At 32.6% G+C, this 19763-nt stretch overlaps 1 protein-coding gene across 5 annotated transcripts in view; it reads right to left on the bottom strand.

The window, feature by feature from the left end:
• Positions 1–5536: 5536 nt before the first annotated feature.
• The window catches only part of LOC123532023 (platelet endothelial aggregation receptor 1-like), a 45479-nt gene continuing 31252 nt past the window's right edge, over positions 5537–19763 (bottom strand). For 2 of the 5 annotated variants that reach the window (XM_045313360.2, XM_045313358.2), the window contains exons 2-5: positions 11819–12504; positions 10219–10330; positions 7259–7424; positions 5537–6672 (exon numbers count right to left, since the gene is read on the bottom strand). In XM_045313360.2, coding sequence (XP_045169295.1) covers positions 6370–6672; positions 7259–7424; positions 10219–10330; positions 11819–12236 — 999 coding nt within the window. In that variant the 5' untranslated portion in view covers positions 12237–12504 and the 3' untranslated portion in view covers positions 5537–6369. Of the gene's footprint in view, positions 6673–7258; positions 7425–10218; positions 10331–11818; positions 12505–12810; positions 13028–14779; positions 15034–17936; positions 18235–19763 lie in introns of those variants that run through there. The other 3 variants (XM_045313356.2, XM_045313359.2, XM_045313357.2) reach the window with 3 other exon arrangements.

Here is a 19763-nt window from a genome sequence, read left to right as displayed (position 1 = left end):
GCAAATAAAACAATATGGCGTCAATAAATGTGTAATTGCTAAGCAACGTCATTTTTGCGTACACATGTGTACACAACGTTAATATTGTAACGTCATCAGTTTTGGTTAAGTTTCGGTTTAAAAATATCAATGAAATAGCGTTCTTTAGATAACCTAGCTGAAACATCATTACTATGAAATTTGTAAAAAGGAAATATAGAAAATTTAGGAACGGTTTTAGAGCATAAATCTAAATGAGTACTTAAAGGTAATTGTCTTTTCCATCAGTACAAAAATGTAATGACCCTAGATGTAGTTTATGTATTTGTATTATTGAAGGGTCATCTTTCAGTTTAAATAATAAAATATTTCATGTTAAAGAAAGCATGGACTGTACTGTTCGAAATGTATTATATGTATTGGTTTGTAATGGATGTAATGAATTTTATATTGGTCAAACAGGAGATAAACTCAGAAATAGAAGGACAGTACATGACCAACAAATAAGAGACCCATCAACAAGACAATTACCTTTAAGTACTCATTTAGATTTATGCTCTAAAACCGTTCCTAAATTTTCTATATTTCCTTTTTACAAATTTCATAGTAATGATGTTTCAGCTAGGTTATCTAAAGAACGCTATTTCATTGATATTTTTAAACCGAAACTTAACCAAAACTGATGACGTTACAATATTAACGTTGTGTACACATGTGTACGCAAAAATGACGTTGCTTAGCAATTACACATTTATTGACGCCATATTGTTTTATTTGCCCTGATGAGTATAAACGAAACCGGTAGGCAAATATAATGTTACTCATGTAATGTTGTTTATTTTTTCTTTATAATATACTTGATCCGGTACAAACTTTTACATTTTTTATATATATATATATATATATATATAAATGTTCTTTTATCTACATCATTTTTCTTGTATAATGAAATTTCAAATGTATCAATATTGTATAGATATATAATAGAACTAAATAAGCAATCAAGCAGCACTTCCGGAGGGATAATGGCGGAAAGAAAAAATCCTCAATTTTCCCAGGAAAAGTAGGATTTTCTTGTGTAATGTAATCCAGTTTCTTTTTTTATTCATTTGTAGACCTATTTGTATTTATGCAAAGGTAAACAAACCATATTTCACATGTGTTTATATCCATATTTTAGCCGTCAGTTTGAAGGATGTTTACTAATGTTGACCTGTCAGACACAAATCTCTCTTAAAAGATACATGTCCCCTTCTTTTTTTTTTTTTTTTTTTTGCTGTTTTTTTATGGTTTATAAGGTCATTTGTGAATATAAGGTTAGTAATTATTTTTCAAAATGAACCTGGCTATATGTTACAGCTCTCAGAAGATTGTTTATTCTATATAGAACATATAGCACAATTTATTACTATTATGTATTACCTATAGATACATGCACGACTCATCTATTGTCAATACCAATTATCCTTAATTATTCTAGAATTTCAAGTGTGTCAATAGTGTACGAATGTCATTTGTTTTCTTTGTTTATGCAAGAAAAAGTAAATTCAAGAGTATGCTATTATAAACTGCAGATTACTAATTTCACGCTTTATTTCTAACCAGCTCACCTCTTCCAAAAATTTTCCAGTCATATAATCCATTTTACAGTAATTGGATTCTGATTATTTTCAGAAAAATATCAGTTCGTCTACAGGATTAAATTATCATTTGATTTATATTCCGAGGATATGATCCATTATTAGATGAAACAAACAAAATCCTCTTTAATATTTCTTTAAATTCCAGTAAGTGTTTTAAGTAATATCTGAATACAAATCCCCAAGGAGCATATCTCTCAGGGTTTATCTCTTAATATTTGCATTCATTGTGTATCTGTCTGAAAAGAAATAAGCGTCTACTTTTGTATAAACAACAATGGTGTATCATAATAATATCATGGATAACACTTTCCACGATATGCATGTGCAGTCTGATTTCTTTCAGAAAAAAGCATGAAAAAAATGGCGCCGTTCGAACATTTCTTTCAAAACTGGACCACTGGCACCTGATCAGAAAGAAAATGCCTCCGTACGTGTTACACCCTACCCCTAGGTATTCTATAAGAACCATGGTCATGAACGGGAAAATATACTAACCCATTTCAATCGCGTATTTCATACCTAAAACACGCAGGTCAGTAAATGTGTACTACTGATATTAAACAAGCGATAATTTATCTTCAATCGTGCACCAGTCACCTTGTCTCAATATTCCATATTGCAGAGATGCTCCGTATATTTTATGCTTTAGTCAACGTTACAGAAAAAACTTGCGTGAACTTCCCTAATGAACATCCGGTCTAGAGGTCACGACAGTGTGCACATGTTAAGCGAAATGTAAACAAACAAAAACAGAATGCAATATATTCACAGTTTTACGATAAGACTCGAAATGATGAATGAAATTCATCTTGTATATGGTTTTGAATTTGAAATCATGCATAGTTATACATCTATTCTGTTTATTTAATTCATTTTGCACATTTATGCTGCATATAAACATTTTAGCGTACACGTGTAGTAAAATGACGACTGACATACATTTTCATATCAGCCAATCAGAGTGTGTCTATAAACTAGAACGGAACTTCACCAGGGAAGTTCAAGCAAGTTTTTTGAGTACCTGTGAAAAAACTGTAAACTACACGTTGTTTTTCTAAGATAAGAACTACTGATGAAATGTGACCGGTACACAACGGAAGATAAATTACCACTTGTTTAATATCAATAGTACACATTTACTGAACTGCGTGTTTTAGATATGAAATACGCGATTGAAATGGGTTAGTATATTTTCCCGTTCACGACCATGGTTCTTATAGAATACCTAGGGGTAGGGTGTAACACGTACGGAGGCATTTTCTTTCTGATCAGGTGCCAGTGAACTGGACACCAAAATTTCAGATCATTGAAATTATAGCTAAAAATACTTTTTCTGACAGAAAATATGTAAAGTCAATCGACATGACTATATCTTTTTAACTAGATTTAAGGGGACGCATACTTTGAAATTAGAAAAAAGTGGGTGGGGTATGATAAAATTTACCTGCAAAAAAGTACAAGGTTTTGGTACATGAAATGGATACTGTTTCAACTGTTATAAGTACATAAAGGATTGCTCACTAAAATAAAAATGAGAAAACTGAAACAAGAAAGTTATTGTTGAATTACATAAGACTTATTGTGTACATTCAAAGTCAACAATTAAGACTTTTTGGTGCGAAAATAATAGTGTTTCACCTTGTCCAAACATTTATCAATGTCCTACAGATTCTAATTTAAAGAAAGAATGTGAAATATGGTCAATGTCTTGCTTTTCAATTCGCATATGTAAGCTAAAACACATTATTTAGTTTGTTTACAAAGTAGTGCATAAGAAAAGATACGGTTGTCAAGGAATGCCACATTCCAAAACTAAAAGAGTATATTCCCCTTAATACATTAAACATTTATCGTTACAGAAGTCTAGTGGCTTACAATAAGGGCCTAGAAATGTTGCCATTATTAATTTTTAACTTGGTATTCATGAACTACAATGCACTTAAATATCAAAACACATTCAACAAACTTTTGAAAATGTATTGTCTTAAAAATCCCTAAAATAAAGTATGAAATTTGGTTGAGAGGTCCAATCAATGTGTATATATGTGCAAAAGTAACATTCTAATCTTGTTCACAAAAGTTACTAATACACAGCAGGCATGTCAATGATCAAAACTGGACGAATATACTATTATCCTCACTTTAATGTCATTTATAATTTGTGCTTGAATTCTCCACCATACTTTTCATAACTCTGTTTGCACGAGTTGCACGAGAATGCTGTCATTCACGTAAAAAATGGGGTCAAATAAATTGTAAATGCAATATCATCTAAACGTAATTAATGGATTATGCAGTTCAAGATGAACTTTATCTCATAACGTAACGAACATTTATAATGTTGTAACAACAACTTTACTTACACTGATTTAAGTAGCAGTCGGTTTATAAGTGACTTTATTGATTCATTTTGTGTTTTGTTATTGTTGTCAAAAAGTATAATGGAAGTGCCTCACAACTGAAGCGGAAACCAGTTTGATGCGCAAAGTAGTCCAATGTAAGTAATATTTTTTGACAAATGTCCACAGAAATTAATAATTTTCTAATATTAAAGACGAATATCTGAATAGGATTCATTATTTGATAAGAAATTATAATCATCCACATGCTTTTTTTAAAAATCGTACACGTGCTGACACCTAAGTTGTCTCCCGTTGTTTATTAGAGTTACCTTTCGTCCGGCGCAGTTATACATTTGCAGTGAATCGCCGAGAAGTCGTGGGAAAATTAAAAACCATGTAAATAAACTAAAATTAACCACCTTTTCAAGATGAGTTTCAAGTGATCGCCATTATGCATTTAACCCGCCTGACCTGTGTAGCATCTAAGATATCTGTTCTAAGGTATTCATTGTGTAGAATGTCATGTTATGCCCTTGCAATGCTAATCCCACTCTGACTTTTTTTGTTTACATTTTTATCAATGAGAAATATGGCGTCCATACCGAGCTGAAATGATGTGGCGTTAAATTTTTACATGTTTAAGCAAACCTGGTGTGTTAGAAAGAAAATCTCATCCCTTTAACATTATTTGGAACATTGTTATTGTAAAAAACCTGTTTTTTCCTTATACAAAAGCTTAATATTTTGTGTTGAATGTACTTTCACAAAGACCTTTTTTCCTGTTACATTCATAGTACCACATCCTTATCCACAAAACACTGAATATTACAGGTGTCCATCAGTATTATATCAGTTTAGGAATATGTTTTTTATTTTCCCACCATCGATTTCTTGAATATGCACCCCTTCCACATTTCTGTATGAACTGTGAATGTAGCAATATGCATCCCCTTAACGGTATTTTAGATAAACCAGGAGCTGCTTTATCGTCGTAAGGCAAATTATATTTGCATGTGGGCGGATTTTTTGACTGTTCTGTTTACATGTAGTAAAGATTTTTCTTTCGTATTAAATCAGATTCTGAACTTTTAGTTCACAACGAGTTGATGCCTGTACTGTAAGGTAATATCCATATTGTAGGGAGTCAGTCATTAAACAGTCTTTTTGTAGAGAAGGATGTAAATGGTAGTTGCGAATCATGAAAATTGTCGTTCAGCAAGACCATGTCTATATGATATCACTATATTTTCCTTCCAATATTGTGTTCTCATTAATTTCTGGCGTATATAATTTCATAATTTCGTCGCCTGAGAATTCTAAATCTATATGTACTCATATAGTTAATTAATCTTGTATCGAATGTCTCTATGTAGGACAATGCATACTGCTGTGACAATGAAATATTAGCATGTAATAAGATTTTAAGGTCAGAAAATTGTACGAGACTGATTATAATCTGCTTTGCTTTAATACAATAGCATCTTTGCATTGGTCTTTCTAAAGTTTTTTTTAAACCTGACCCGTTTAAATGCACTAATAGGCAGTCAGAACCAAATTTAGAACAAAACTTAAAATAACTGAAATTATATTTTCTCAATCCGCCTGATGAATGTTTACCAAACCTCGACAGAAGCAAGGTCACAAGGTAATGGTGATGAACCGCCTCCTGACTATCATGTTTTTAGTTTATTTGTCCAGTATTTGTAGAAAAGTGCCCAGTGTTTTTACAACTGGATGTGAAAAATTCCATGTGTCAGGAATGACGTTTCGAACAAGTTTTTGCTCTTTTAGAGTACCATGATGCAAGACAGTAAAATTTGAGTAGAATTCTTCATTTAAGGAAGCCATCCCTAGTGATCTTCCCTGTCACTAAGGTCTTCCACCACTAAAAGCTGGAAAATCTGCCGTTTGACCTTTATTGTATCGGTGTGACTCTAAACAAAACAAAACAAAGTAAAAACTTGAATGCATCCAAAGTATTGGCCTAGGACATTAGTTTCTTTAATGTAAATTGCCTAGTTGTTTACAATAATATACAGGTTGTTAATTACAATAAAACGGAGTGAGGGTGTGCTGTCATTTTAGGAACTTCTAAATCGTAAACTTTGAGTTGTTGTTCCATAATTTTACTAACGCACATTTTATATTCACTACCTATTCTCATTTACCACACGATTTCTTTTAACGATTCCATTATACAAAACTTCATATAGAACATAACACGCCAGATGCAGTATTTAGCAGTTAAGCAAACAATTTACAGAACGAATTGTTATGTAGAAATACTGAGCAATATCAGTTTTGAATGGCATCGTTAATTATTGGAATGGAATTTGAACGTCTTCCACAAATACTTCAACATTACTCAAGTACATCTCTTGCTTTAAATAAGTACCTCCCGTGGTTCAATATCGTATAGGCTTCCACACAGCTGATAATTCACTAATATCGCCCTCCGACGAAGCTCTTCTCGTTGGAAAGTGTCCAGTGTCATGTTCATTTGTAAAATGCACGTGAAATTCGTGCAAATGATTTTGTAGATCTTGTTCATATTCATCCTGTTCCATCCCTGCCCCTCGGCATACATAAAAGTCTCGTGATGATCCGCCATATGTGCACGTGCAGTGTACTGGTGAGTCCGTATCGAAGGTCACTGATCTTTTCTCGATCAAAGGTCTGTGTTTGTTGATATGAACAGGAACCAATCTCTACAATGGAATACTAGGGTTGTTTGATAAATCGCTTATTATAAAACTAAAAGCTGTCATTGGAAGAGACATGCAGCATTCGCTGAAGTATTGTACAAACAATCAAAGGAGCGAAAATTTCAATTTCTTTCCGACAGCATTAAGAGATTACATTCGAAATAAATTTTCTTTTATCATGCTGTTTCGAAATGGCTTCAACAAAACTGCGTATAGTCTGGCTACTGACTTAGAAAATGGGTATTATTTAATTTACATAAAATTTGAATAACTTCAATATATATATATCCTATGAACAAAAACATTGGGTCTGAATACAGACTTAGTTACGTGCATCGGTGATGTTTCTGTTTTAATTCGTTTTCATTTTTGAAACAATATTGGTAACTTTGTGCTTGGCCACTTGGTCCCTCGGAGCATGAAAATAATCCTTTGTAATTAGCATGCATATTCAAATGAACTCGTAATATCTTAATTACAGCAAACTAAAAACAAGACATTATCAATACGATAAATGAAAAACCTAGCTAGAATATTTATTTATAGACAAAACGGAATAATTAGATCTTTGGTTTCCATTGCTATATACCTGGCCTTCTGTTAATTGTTGTTCCTCGGCAAGGATATGGTTTGCTGTTCCACTAACAGACGAACTACTGCTGTGTCGCCGTAAACGTCGTCTGCTTGAGCTTCTGTTTGAGTCATTTCCGAAGTTGTCATTTCGATTAAAAACTTCGTAGTTTTTCAAACGTCTCCTACAAATATGGAAAGACTTAATAAGTAATGAAATTAAAAATCACACTGCCTGCCAGTGTTCCAGATGATTTTATGTTCGTCTAAAACTGTGATGATATATATGATAAAACGGCACAACGTTTGTCAGTTTTCCTGTTGCACTGACTAATTAATAATCAAGGCCTTCGAGTGGTTTGTCGTCTAATTTATCACGGTTCAAAGTTCAGAAGCGCAGAAATTGAATCACGAGGGCGTTAGCCCGAGTGGTTAAATATCCAAGCCTCTAACTGACCAGTGTTAAATTATACGATAAACTACAAAAAGGCATTTACTTTCATTCTAACATGCACATGATATCTTTTGATAAAATATATGTTGGAATTCATTCATCCAGCAGTAATGAACCAGATGACGGTCCGCGCATCAACCATTGTTGAGCACTTTACCTTCTCTTTGTTTAACTGGCAATCAAATCGAGCCACGTTAGAATGTTCATTAAAAGATTGTGATGATATACATGTATAGCATTAAACATTATAATATTTGTCAGTTTTCCAGATGCATTGATCATGCTGATATACAGAATTTAACATCATAATATTTTTCTGTTTTCCAAATGCATTAATGTTCACTAAAATACCGTGATGAATATAGAATTAAACAATACTAAGTTTGCGAGTTTTCCAGATGCTCTGGTGTTCATTTAGTACTTTGGTGATATTATAGAATTAAACAAATACTCTGCTATGAAAATGATTTATATTCATCTTCATTTATATCTTCAATGTGGCGCCAATTTGTACATATTTTAGGAAATATGTATTTATATCAAACGCATTGGCGTCTACCGCAACACTCAACACTATGCATGGGGGTAATTGATAGCGTGTATGAAGCTGTCAAAAATGTGATAAAGGTCATCTGTGAATAGATACCACCAGATCGTAAAGACCAATAGCTTTATTCAAACATTTGCTGCATTCAACGAAAGGCTAGACAATTTTATCAAATAACAACTGCGATTACTTGGTAATAATAGCTTTGACTAGTCAATCAAATTTCTTTTTCTAGCTGACAAGTTTCTCCGTATGAATATTCGAATTATTTCTGTACCACAAAATAGAATTTGAAATATCTTGTCCGAAGACATACATATTGGCTATAATGCAGGCGTCATGTACGGTTCTGGGGAAACTGATTAAAAGTCATTTGGAAGAGACATCAGTGAAAAAAGTAATGTATAATGCAAAGAACTTGTGTCAAAGCTATTCCGCTTAATTAATCATTATCTTTCGTAATACCAAGACGGCTTATAAGTCAAATTGCCACCGAGACCAATCATTCATTTCGTTTACCTCTCTAAAAATTGTTCGGAAAATGAGAACATTTCAGACATATTTATCCTTTCAGACACATTAATTGCATTGAATCGTATTATTGATATACTAAGCACATGTCTGTGATAAGATTTACATAACACAGGCATATTTGCTTTATCTCATTTCATTTGTGAACCTATTTCTGAATGTAGGGTAGGCAAAACTCTATGATAAACTTAATTAGTTTTACTAGTGTGCCTGTTTCATTCCATTTGTTAAGTACGCAACTACTGAAAGGAAAACTAAAATAATAATAAAATGCAAGACCTTGCTGAAAATAAGTGCGTTCTGAAAAAAAAGAATAAATCGTTAGAAACTACATTATTTAGTGTAATTTAACTCCCCTTCGGCTAAAGTCATTTGTCTTCCATGGAGAAGTTGTCTGTCAATACAGAATATTTGTTTCTGTTTTTTATTTGTTTGGTTGTCGATACATTTTTTATTTGCATTTTTTGTTTTACTGCAAATGTCCGTGAAAAGTCTTAAAAAACTCTTTATGCAGACATACAAATGTGTAAGCAAAATAAATTAAACGTTTTATGATCGATCTTCTGATGTGTTATAACATATGTTAATATGCGTATGAATTAAATAAAAGAACTAAATATTTGCAGTTGACACCGGCAAAGGGAATGCATTAACCGAATACGCCGACGTCGATGACGTTTCATACGAGAGATAAGGGCACTGCATACATTCAGGTGATATCTACATTCATATGGCACACGTTATGGTTGTAAATACTGCAAGACACCGATCACAATAACATATGTTTTCAAACATTAGGTGTTTGCAAACGTTAAGATAGCACAGATAGCACAAACACATACTACTTAAACTCGATAATATTCATGATGTTTATTTTTGTAAATATTCGAGAATAACTCCACTCGCGAATTAAAAAGATTCGTAAACATTAATCTGCATCAAGTCCTAAAACCCACACACACAAATAATCCTCATGTTTCGTGAATTCTTTTAGCCGCAAATTCGGCTGTTAACCACAAACTTGGTACTAGACAGAGCGTATGCATAAATTACCGAATCTACAGTATACCATGACAACGCAGATTGAGACAGCAACAGTGTTATGATACAGACGTCTATATATCACAAAGACTGGTATATTAAACATAACACGTGTTAAAATAATGAATAAAATCTGAAAAGTAGATACCTCGGAATCACCGAGAACAAGGCAAACAGTGAAAATTGCAGACTCGGTTTGATTGAGTCTGTTCATGAGCAGTAATTGAAAATGCAACACTGCCCACGCCCCCTAGCACCTGCTTAAGCAGTATTCAATCTTCAAGATTTCGATAAACTACAAAACGCCTTCGTGAAATATACATGTATTAGAAAATACACACTTCCAGATTTTATAAGTTAATTAAGTATTACATATACAAGAATAACAAAAAGACAGCATACGTACCTCCAAATGACGAAGATGAGAACAATAACTACGGTTGCCCACAACATGACGACAAACGCTCCCCCGAGGGCCCCAGCAATTTCATCATTGTTCAGACCACCTTCATCAGGAGCTGTAATAAATAAAAAGGACCTCTGCTAGATTTACTCATTCGGCTTACCAGGATGTGACTTATTTTATGATCTGATATTTCATAGTTGTCATCCGTTACCCGTATCTGCATTTTACTGTCATAAAATAATGGTCAGATTTACTTGCTCCAATAATTAGGTTGAATATTTCTCATAATTTAAAATAATTCCTTCAAAAATATGATGTGAACAGGTACCGGTTTCAGACTGCCGATGATAGTAAATTGCAGAAAGCAAACACAAAATATACATTCACAAAATGTCAGCGAGGCAATTTTATGCTTTAATGTCAACATAAATGCATTATCAGAGATGTAATCATTACAAATACATTGTAAAGTTCCCAACGGATTTCATTGGGGATTTCCTAACAGATATATACAGAATAAGTCTGGACGTGACGGGACAGCTACTGTCAAAAGTTATTACGATGTCCCGAAACATTCTATTATTTGGACTAGACCTCTGGGTGATTTTCCTTTTGCTGTTTATTATTTGATGGTTTGACGTTGGATCTCTAGCAAAAAGAACCATAATTCGAATTTCTGACTTCCTATTTAAAAAAGTTTCAGTAAATTACAAGCTTAGGGATAACTTTCAGGCACTTTAACCTTTTCCCTTCTGCGTATAAATTTAAATAGAAAAATTATTCTTGTCTCTGCAGAAAATAATTTGATATATGTTATATACAGTAGATAAATCAAAATCCCTCAACTTAAAGCAACTCGATTTAAAGCCGTTAAATTGTTACTGATATGCCGAAAGTAAAACACATGTCTTTTCATTTTAGCCTGTATCTTGATCACTACCAGACGACTCCCTACATCATTGTAATAATAATCTCCCATAGTTTAAGCTACATAATATACCGTTCTATATTCAACGCATGCTTGTAGGGCTGAAGTTAAATCTTGATAAATGATCAGTGAATTTTTTAATGCTATGTAAAATTTATTTAGTAAATGGTTTGCCGGTCAAACGTCAAAACTATTTCTCTAATTTGAGGGAATAGTTTGACCACTGATATTCAATAAGAGCATTATTTACTCTCTTTTTGCAAAAAAAATAATATCATTTTAGATATTCTGCAAGACAGAGAGTGAATTGAAATCTTCAAGTATCCCTTTTTAACCGAGCAAACATATATATAAAGATATAATTTTGGATAAAAAGTATATAAATTATCAGTATAAAAGATAGCTTTAGCTGTCATTTTTAGTAAACAGTTTAGGGCAGTAAAAAAAAATTAGTGTGAAAGTCATTGTAACAGTATTGATCTAGAAATTTTGAAAAGAACACATTTTATTATTCACCAACAACTGCAAACAAAATACCTAAATATATCTTTAATTTCGGTGGATTATTAGAATTCGGGCAAAGGTGTGAAGACACTGATATTGAACACAGAAATTCAGTTTAGAATACTTGAAATTTTTATCAAACATATAATCTAAATTATTTTAACTTACATGAACCACCACAGAAATCCCCTTTATAACCATCCAGACATCCTTTAACACAAGTTCCATTTGGTTTTTCACATAATGAATCCGTGCATCCAATATGACACGTGTTATTGCACATATCTCCATAGTAACCGTTTTGGCACCCGAACAAACAGTTCCCTGTTTCACGATTACATATTTCTAAATGTCCTTCCATGTACATGCACTTGTCTGGACATATTGTCTCGCATTTAGCACCGAACCATCCTGAATCACAACCATTTGTACAGTTTCCGTTGAGCTGGTTACACACTTCACACGAGCACGAAGAACAGGGAACCGCACGGCAGTTGGGATTACAAGTTTTATTACAATTTAATCCGTACAGCCCAGGATTACAGATGGCTAGTCTGCAACCCACACATTGCGCGCACGACATCATCAGTGGTTTTCACGGAGAAGCAAATCTGACACTTAAATAAGCTATAGATCTTTGTTTATAGCATAAATTACGAAACTCATCAATTATTTCGTCACTGACATGTTCCATTAATTACGTGAATAAACATTATTTTATCTTTTCGATCGATCAAATACAATCCAAGATCAGATGCAATTCCGGAAGTTACAGCCTTCTAAATGAAGAGTATTTGATATGTTCCCAGAAGCACTGTGTTTGTTTAGATCATTGTCCTTTCATTAAGTGGAATCTGAAATATCAAAATAAACATCATTCCATCTGGGAAACAGAACCTGATAGCATGTAAGACAGCAAATTAAATGTACACACCATGTTGTACATTGGCATTTATTACGTAGAGTGTTAATCTCGACGGCGCATTTCTCAGATGTTGAATTATTTGCTGATTTCAACTCTGTGCGATTTTCTTTTCAGTTTAAAACTGTTAAAGAAATAAAACATTACTCTCTAAACCTTTGCCTTTTTAACTAGCAAAAGCCACTAAAATGTGGTTGCAAGTGCAAACTTTTTAAGATGCAGTTAATACTTTACTCACAATTCATTTTTTAAAAATATATTCCAATAAACAAACGTTTTATGTTTTTAAGCAACAACTGTTATCATATTCCCAGGTAAGCGATACGTCTGCTTTGATCCTGTTATGACGAGGCAATATTGTCATTACTTCGCTGGTTCCTCGATATCTCGAATTATGTCTCATATTCAATATAGTATGAAATTTCTACACCCACACAGTAACAAAAAGTAATCAAATGAGAAACGGTCCTCTTCAGCGCATGCGCGGTGTGAAATTTCTATTAAATAAGAACGCATTGCACTGATTGTTTCAATGCCAAATGTTTTTCCCAGTTAAAGGAAATCGTTAAGAAAGTACTGGTACAATTTCAATGTATCAGAAAATACATACTTATTTTCCTTACACTGCTAGTAATAATTTTAGCATGTACTTTTTATTCAATAGTCGTGTAAAATTGAAAATTGTATAAATTAAGGGTCTGACTGTTTGGACTTCCGTGGGAAGAGATGATCTCGATTTTAGTTGGAGCCTGTCTTCGTATATCAGTCAGGATTTTTGAAGGCCAGAGAATTTTCAGACGAAAACAATGCTTTTATAACATGTATGTATATTTGTATGTATTAGGCATAGGAAATAAAGATCAATATAATTGCACCTTTACTAACCCTACCAGGAGTTCTGTATTACAAAAATACTTCTATTGTGACATTTTGATACAAGCAAAACTATTATCTGCACTATTAAATACTTACTGGTATTTTATTTTATTATCGGCTTGTTAAAAGTTCATTTTTTACCATAAGTAAGTTGACAAAATCATAGGAAGCAGGCTTTGAGGGGTAAATAAAACACATATGAATAAATCCTAAATGTTTTTGTAGTGTAAAAAAAGTATGATATTGTGTCTTAAACCGTTTACATTTTCCACTCAACTGTGTAATTGCAAGGGAAGTAAACTTATAGATATCTCTGCTTATAAATACTAGCTCAAGGCAAGAGTTGTCATTCTTTGCGGATCACAACTTTAAATTAAATATTTAAAACTTCTGTTATTGATATTAACAAAACTATCACCATTTCACATTTGTGAAATATTTTTGTTTATTTCAATGATTTTAAATCAACTTCTAGACTTTATTTAATATATTTCTATCATTGAAAATTTTAGGGTCTATCTCTATATGTATGTATGTAATGTAATGTAATATGCTGAGCTGTGCTGTGTAAGAATTGTCTTCAAAATCTAATGTCACCACCTCTCTGCTCTTACGCGTAAGTATACTATTTTGTAAGAGAATCGTTTCTATATTGAATATTTAATGTAAGATAATGCAGCCAAAATTACATTATACACCTTTGATTTTGGTACGTGGCATTCCCTGTTTGATATTTGTCTTTGGTTTGTTTATACTTTCAGCTGAATCTTGTACTTTTGTTAGAGTTAAACATTTAAACCTCGATGGAAATGCTGTGTATATAATCATGATGTTCTATTACTATAAAATATTAAATCCGAAAAAAAGTTAAAAGCAAAACAAAAATATTTCCTTCAGAGAAATGAAACTGTTTGCTTTTAATCTGACCACGAGCCAGATTGTTTCGGTTGTTTTTTTTTTTCCCATTGATTTTGGAGCCAATTTTTTTTTTCAATATGTTGAAGCCAGTATATCGTCTTCACGCTTAACAAAAATCAGATTTTTTTTAATATACAAATCTCAGGAAACCCCCATCACTTATAATATCAAACAGTCGGCGCCTAGCAAATCATGCCATTAAATATGTAGAAGATATTTGTTAGATTCAGTGTGAGATCAAAAAGGCTTTCATAGACTGAACAATAGGTGGAACTTTTTCACGTGTGACAAAGTTATGAGCTGCAGATGTAAGATATCGATCACAACTGAATGATTGTCTGATGTTACACGTACAACACAGTTATTTTTGTATCATGTTTTAACTAGATTTTACTCATTTAATAGTTTCTTACCAGTGTAGATTTCGCATTATCGTATATTCCACTCTAATATTCCAATAAGTCCCTAAAACGCATATTTTAAATAAGTAAAAAGCATTAAAAGTTTTCTTAGAAAGTTTACTCTAACAGATCCTGCTCTAGTCTTCCTGTCTACGGAGAGGTATATTATACCCTATTTCTATGTAATCATCAGCACATAATTTTCCTTAAATTTTTACATCGTCTTGAACTGTACGCCAGCTGTTGAAATGAAAACATGTTTTCCTATAGCAGTCGATGACAGCAGATTAACGAACAGTTATTCACATTGTTTATGTTGACTATCTGTCCATGCATGTATGTCAGGGTATGAATTATTCAGAACCCTATGTTCTTCAATAATTGATTAGTTAAATCGGCACCGTAAAAAATATCATATATTGATTTCCAACAAAGGAAACATGCATTTTTTTACTTTTTTTCACTTCGATCGCTTAAGTTTTGCAAACTAAACCGCAGGAAAAGTTATCATCTTATTCAATGGCATTAGTTCTAAAATTGATTTTACAATTAATTCAATCGTGCATTTATCCGATTGTAATATGTAATAAAGATTATGATACGGTTGTTTATAAAATTGTATGTATTTGATTATATTCCTCTATGTCTACATGGTGCGAATGAATATAAAGATATAAGGCCTAATAAGTTTCCTCCGAAATTCTCACCAAAGAACGGACTTTTAATACGGAATATTATTAATATGATAAAAAAGGTGTAACGATAAAACTATCAAATAACAATCGTGTATTTGTTCTTCTCATGTTCTGTGAAAACCCGAATAGTATAACCAACACTACTTATTAATAAATGATTTTCGTCGAACAACCTAGTAAGTTCTAACTTTGTCCCAAGTTAGCTTCGGGCACATGCATCTTATATGAAAAGCAAAACTTAAAGAACAAAATTAAATCAACCTTCGGCTAAAATGCATCTATTAATAAGACATATTTCGAATCAGCTGATGGCTTATTTGTCAGGTATTTATCCTTATTCCCATCAATATTTTTCCTCTGTTATCATAAGCCATTAATATTTCACATTACCAAACGTAAACAAATTACACACATATTTGTAATCATTCTGTCATATCCTCATATCTGACGCTACATCCTTATTCCTTACTCCCAATAAACATGCGACAGATATTGAATGCATTGCGAACAAGAGTCCCAACGGTTTTATTGATTACGAATACGAGAGGGATATCTCGTTTTACTCGTTAACTCGGATTTTAATGCTGTTTAATTTTTTGAAATTACCTTTTGTCCAATTGGATTTCAGAATTTTTTCAAACATCTTGGGAAATTTAGACAGATTAATCAGCGAAATATGCTTAATATTTAATCACCAATGACTTAGTAAATCGACTATCTCAGTCTGAAAACAAAAGACCAATTTCAAGCACTAATCTGCGATGCCCTCAGCCAATTAAATTTGAAAATGCTTAATATTGAAAACTGACCTATACTTGATAAAACGGTCCTCCTAAACTGGCATTGTATACATAAAGCAAAACTAAACCATCTAAATACTATTCAGTAGATACACTAAGTACACATGTTGTAAAAACTTCTAAGTCTCTTAAACAGCATATTTTCATCTGAAGTCTCAAGCATTCTTAAGTTCGTACTATGTAGCAAAGAACAATAAAATGCCAATACAGAAACAATCCATGTGGTGTTACCTCCACTGCTCTACTGTTATCAAAAACAAAATAAAACTTAGTTATGCTCAATTTCACAGAACAAGTATAGGGATGGGAGCCAGTCTACCTAAATCCTCCTTCTGTTACCTACTTAGAAAACGAGGTCGTACTACAATTCCTGGAAGTATCAATTATGCAAACGTTGAAACAGCTTTGCCAGGAAGAAAGTAATCGATTTGACAGATTTGTCTCTGTTCGATTGAACAAAGTAATAATACTTAACTGCACTTCTGTTACACTTTTATGAAATTATATTCCCAAAATCTTCAAAGGCATAGAATCTATATCTCTTTTATTACATTTAAAAAGTGGATAAACTTGTACAGTTTTTTAAATTTCAGAACGGATGAAACACAACTTGCAGAGAATAAAATTTCATAAAGCTTTATACGCCACTTTAAGACACTACCTTCTTCAAAAAACAGAGGGGATAATGTAAACCAAGTCTGACAAAACTAGTACATCGATAAATATTTAAACCAATCAAATCCATAAAGATAAGTAAAAATAACTTTCCTTGGATTCAATTCACCATACCAGTAACTTTAACCCTAAACCTGCTGGCGGCAGATGATCCTGCCTTTGCGACCAGTGCAGACCAAGATCAGCCTGCACATCCGTGCAGTCTGATCATGGTCTGCACTGTTCGCTATTCAGTCAGTAAATTTTCAGTAAACTCCCCTTCAAATGATAAATGGTACTGCCCAAATTGAAAGATGGACCAGTCGATTATAGAAATTTAGCATGGTAAGGGTTAAGATTCAAACGTCATTAGTCCTCATATCATTAATACGTAAGCATAACTAAAATTTAATAAAAAATCTTTTTACATCTAAATGTATACATATATGACGCAATCAACAGCTGTTGAGGCAATGAATACAATAAACATCAAAATTAAATTTATGGTTTCATTGTCAAAGCACAAACGTAAACAATCTTTTTACATCTAAATGTATACATATATGACGCAATCAGCAGCTGTTGAGGCAATTAATATAATAAACATCAAAATTAAATTTATGGTTTCATTGGTAAAGCACAAACGTAAGCACGTGTAGTTGTGGTTATAAAACAAAATATTCAAAGGTGGGGTAATTTATACAGGTAATATTATTTCTTCCTACATCTAAGTGAACTCTAAGAGAATATCGTGATTTTTTACAGTTATTTATTATGCAGTGTTTCACGATCAAATTATTTACTAATCATTTTATTTTACAGCTGGTTTTACAAAGAAGTGGGGACATATACAAAAATAGAATGCGCATGATTTCGTTTGTAAAATCGTATTTTTAAGAAACATATTACAGTCACATGTTATAAACTTAAAATTTTTCGTTACATTTATTAGTAACAGTCCGATGAAAATTATCGTTAACTATCTTTTACTTCTATCATCAGGAAAGAAAGCCGACCTACCTTTTCCTAAAATATTTGTTTTGCAACAAAAAAACGATCTTAAGAATCCATCTGTTTTACTGAATGAACATTCTATGCCGGCAGAATTAAACAGTCCAGTTTTTGTTTCTTTGATAGAATTCCTCCGTAAACAAAGATTATTATTATCTTCAATATTAATTCAAAACCCTAATTGAAATATTTAAGCAATAAACTCGAGAGTTTATCCTTTTATTTTTCAACATTTAACTTCCACCAACAACTGTCGAAACTTGCAAAACAATACAATCGGAAAAAACTGTGATGGCATCTATAGATAAGTTTGCAGAAGAAACTACGCTTCCAGAAGCTTTCTGATTCGGGATTTTTGTCTCATGCAAAGAATCAATCTTATTTCTTAAGTAATTGTCCATGGCACTGATTTGATATTGACTAATGTATATTCACAGACAAGAGACAGATATTCATCATTTGTACATGCTTAATTAGTATAAGCTGCTATGGTGAAGCGCGAAACTACGATCATGGTAAAAACTTCGTGTGAGATTCGCGCTTCGACATCGCGACTACGGCATAGGACTTTTGACAATCATAATATTTCGAAATGCTGGTTTTAAAATTAGAGGACAATTTATGGACATGTTATAGATACAGTTCTGATGTGCATTTTCAACCATAAGAAGTCTGTTAAGCGCGGATGGACAATGGATTGTCGGACAATGGATTGTCAGAGTGGAGGCCGAGGATATGTTTGTTTTCAAATTCATTATTGTGGTTTACTTTCGCATGGGCATTTCTTATACTTTTTTGGAAATGCTTGTTTTTGATATGGTGATAACACTGTACATTTACTTTTCACTGTTTTATATACTTTTCTCCCGGTCTGCTACATGTAGCTAAGTTGAGGTCTATGCTTGCAAAGGAACTTTTCACAGAATTTATTGACATTTATTGCCTTCCTGAAACGCTCAATAAGACATTTAGTATAAACATTTTCCTTTTGTAGAGCAGAATACTCGCATGCAATAGTGCAGTTGTCTATTTCGTCACAATACTATATAACTTTTAGATGTCTTAAAAAATATCATATTTTCAAGATTTTATTTTCAGTTGACAATTTTGACTCCATTATTTTCATCTTGGGCAGAAGTATTTCTCTATTCATATCTTTGAAAAACATACATTTGTTCATGTATTCGTATCACACCTTAGACAAAGTATTAATCAAATTTATACATAAGCAAAATGCTTTATCTTTGCTGGGCAACCAAGATAGAACAATAAAATATACTTCTAGCAAAAGACTAACACGCATGAAGTTTTCATGAACATAATTAAGTGTAAATAGGCAGACGATATAGTTTCGATAGGAGAAAGGCAGATTGACAACCTTTATAGAATAAGAAGTCAATGGGGTTATCCACTTTTTGCACTGAGGTGACGATATAGTATCAAGAAATTCGTATTGACCAATATCTTATAATCATTGATGCAGACTATGCAGCAGCTTTAGCAATACCTTTTTCTTTGACTTTGGTGCACAAGCTGTAGAAACTGAAAGCAGCATCTGCAGATGTAAATCAGAAATAAAGTATCAACTTCCTTTCCACAGATTGCTTCATCTTGATAAATCTTTTAGATAAATAACATGTGGTAAACCTATTGTTGCGTTGTTCAGTTTATTCTGTATTTTCAATTATTTCTAAGAGGACATTGTCGACAATCCATAAAACACTTATGAACATTTTTTGCGGCATCTGACACTAATGTTTAATGAAATATTCAATTTTTTCCACCGGGAAAAACAATGGTACGTTTTTAATCAAATATCTCCCCGGTGCTATATAT

The sequence above is a fragment of the Mercenaria mercenaria genome, chromosome 11 (genome assembly GCF_021730395.1).
Source record: "Mercenaria mercenaria strain notata chromosome 11, MADL_Memer_1, whole genome shotgun sequence".
NCBI lineage: Eukaryota > Metazoa > Mollusca > Bivalvia > Venerida > Veneridae > Mercenaria > Mercenaria mercenaria.
The sequence above is the reverse complement of the archived record's forward strand: the minus strand, read 5'-3'. Positions and strand labels throughout refer to the sequence as shown.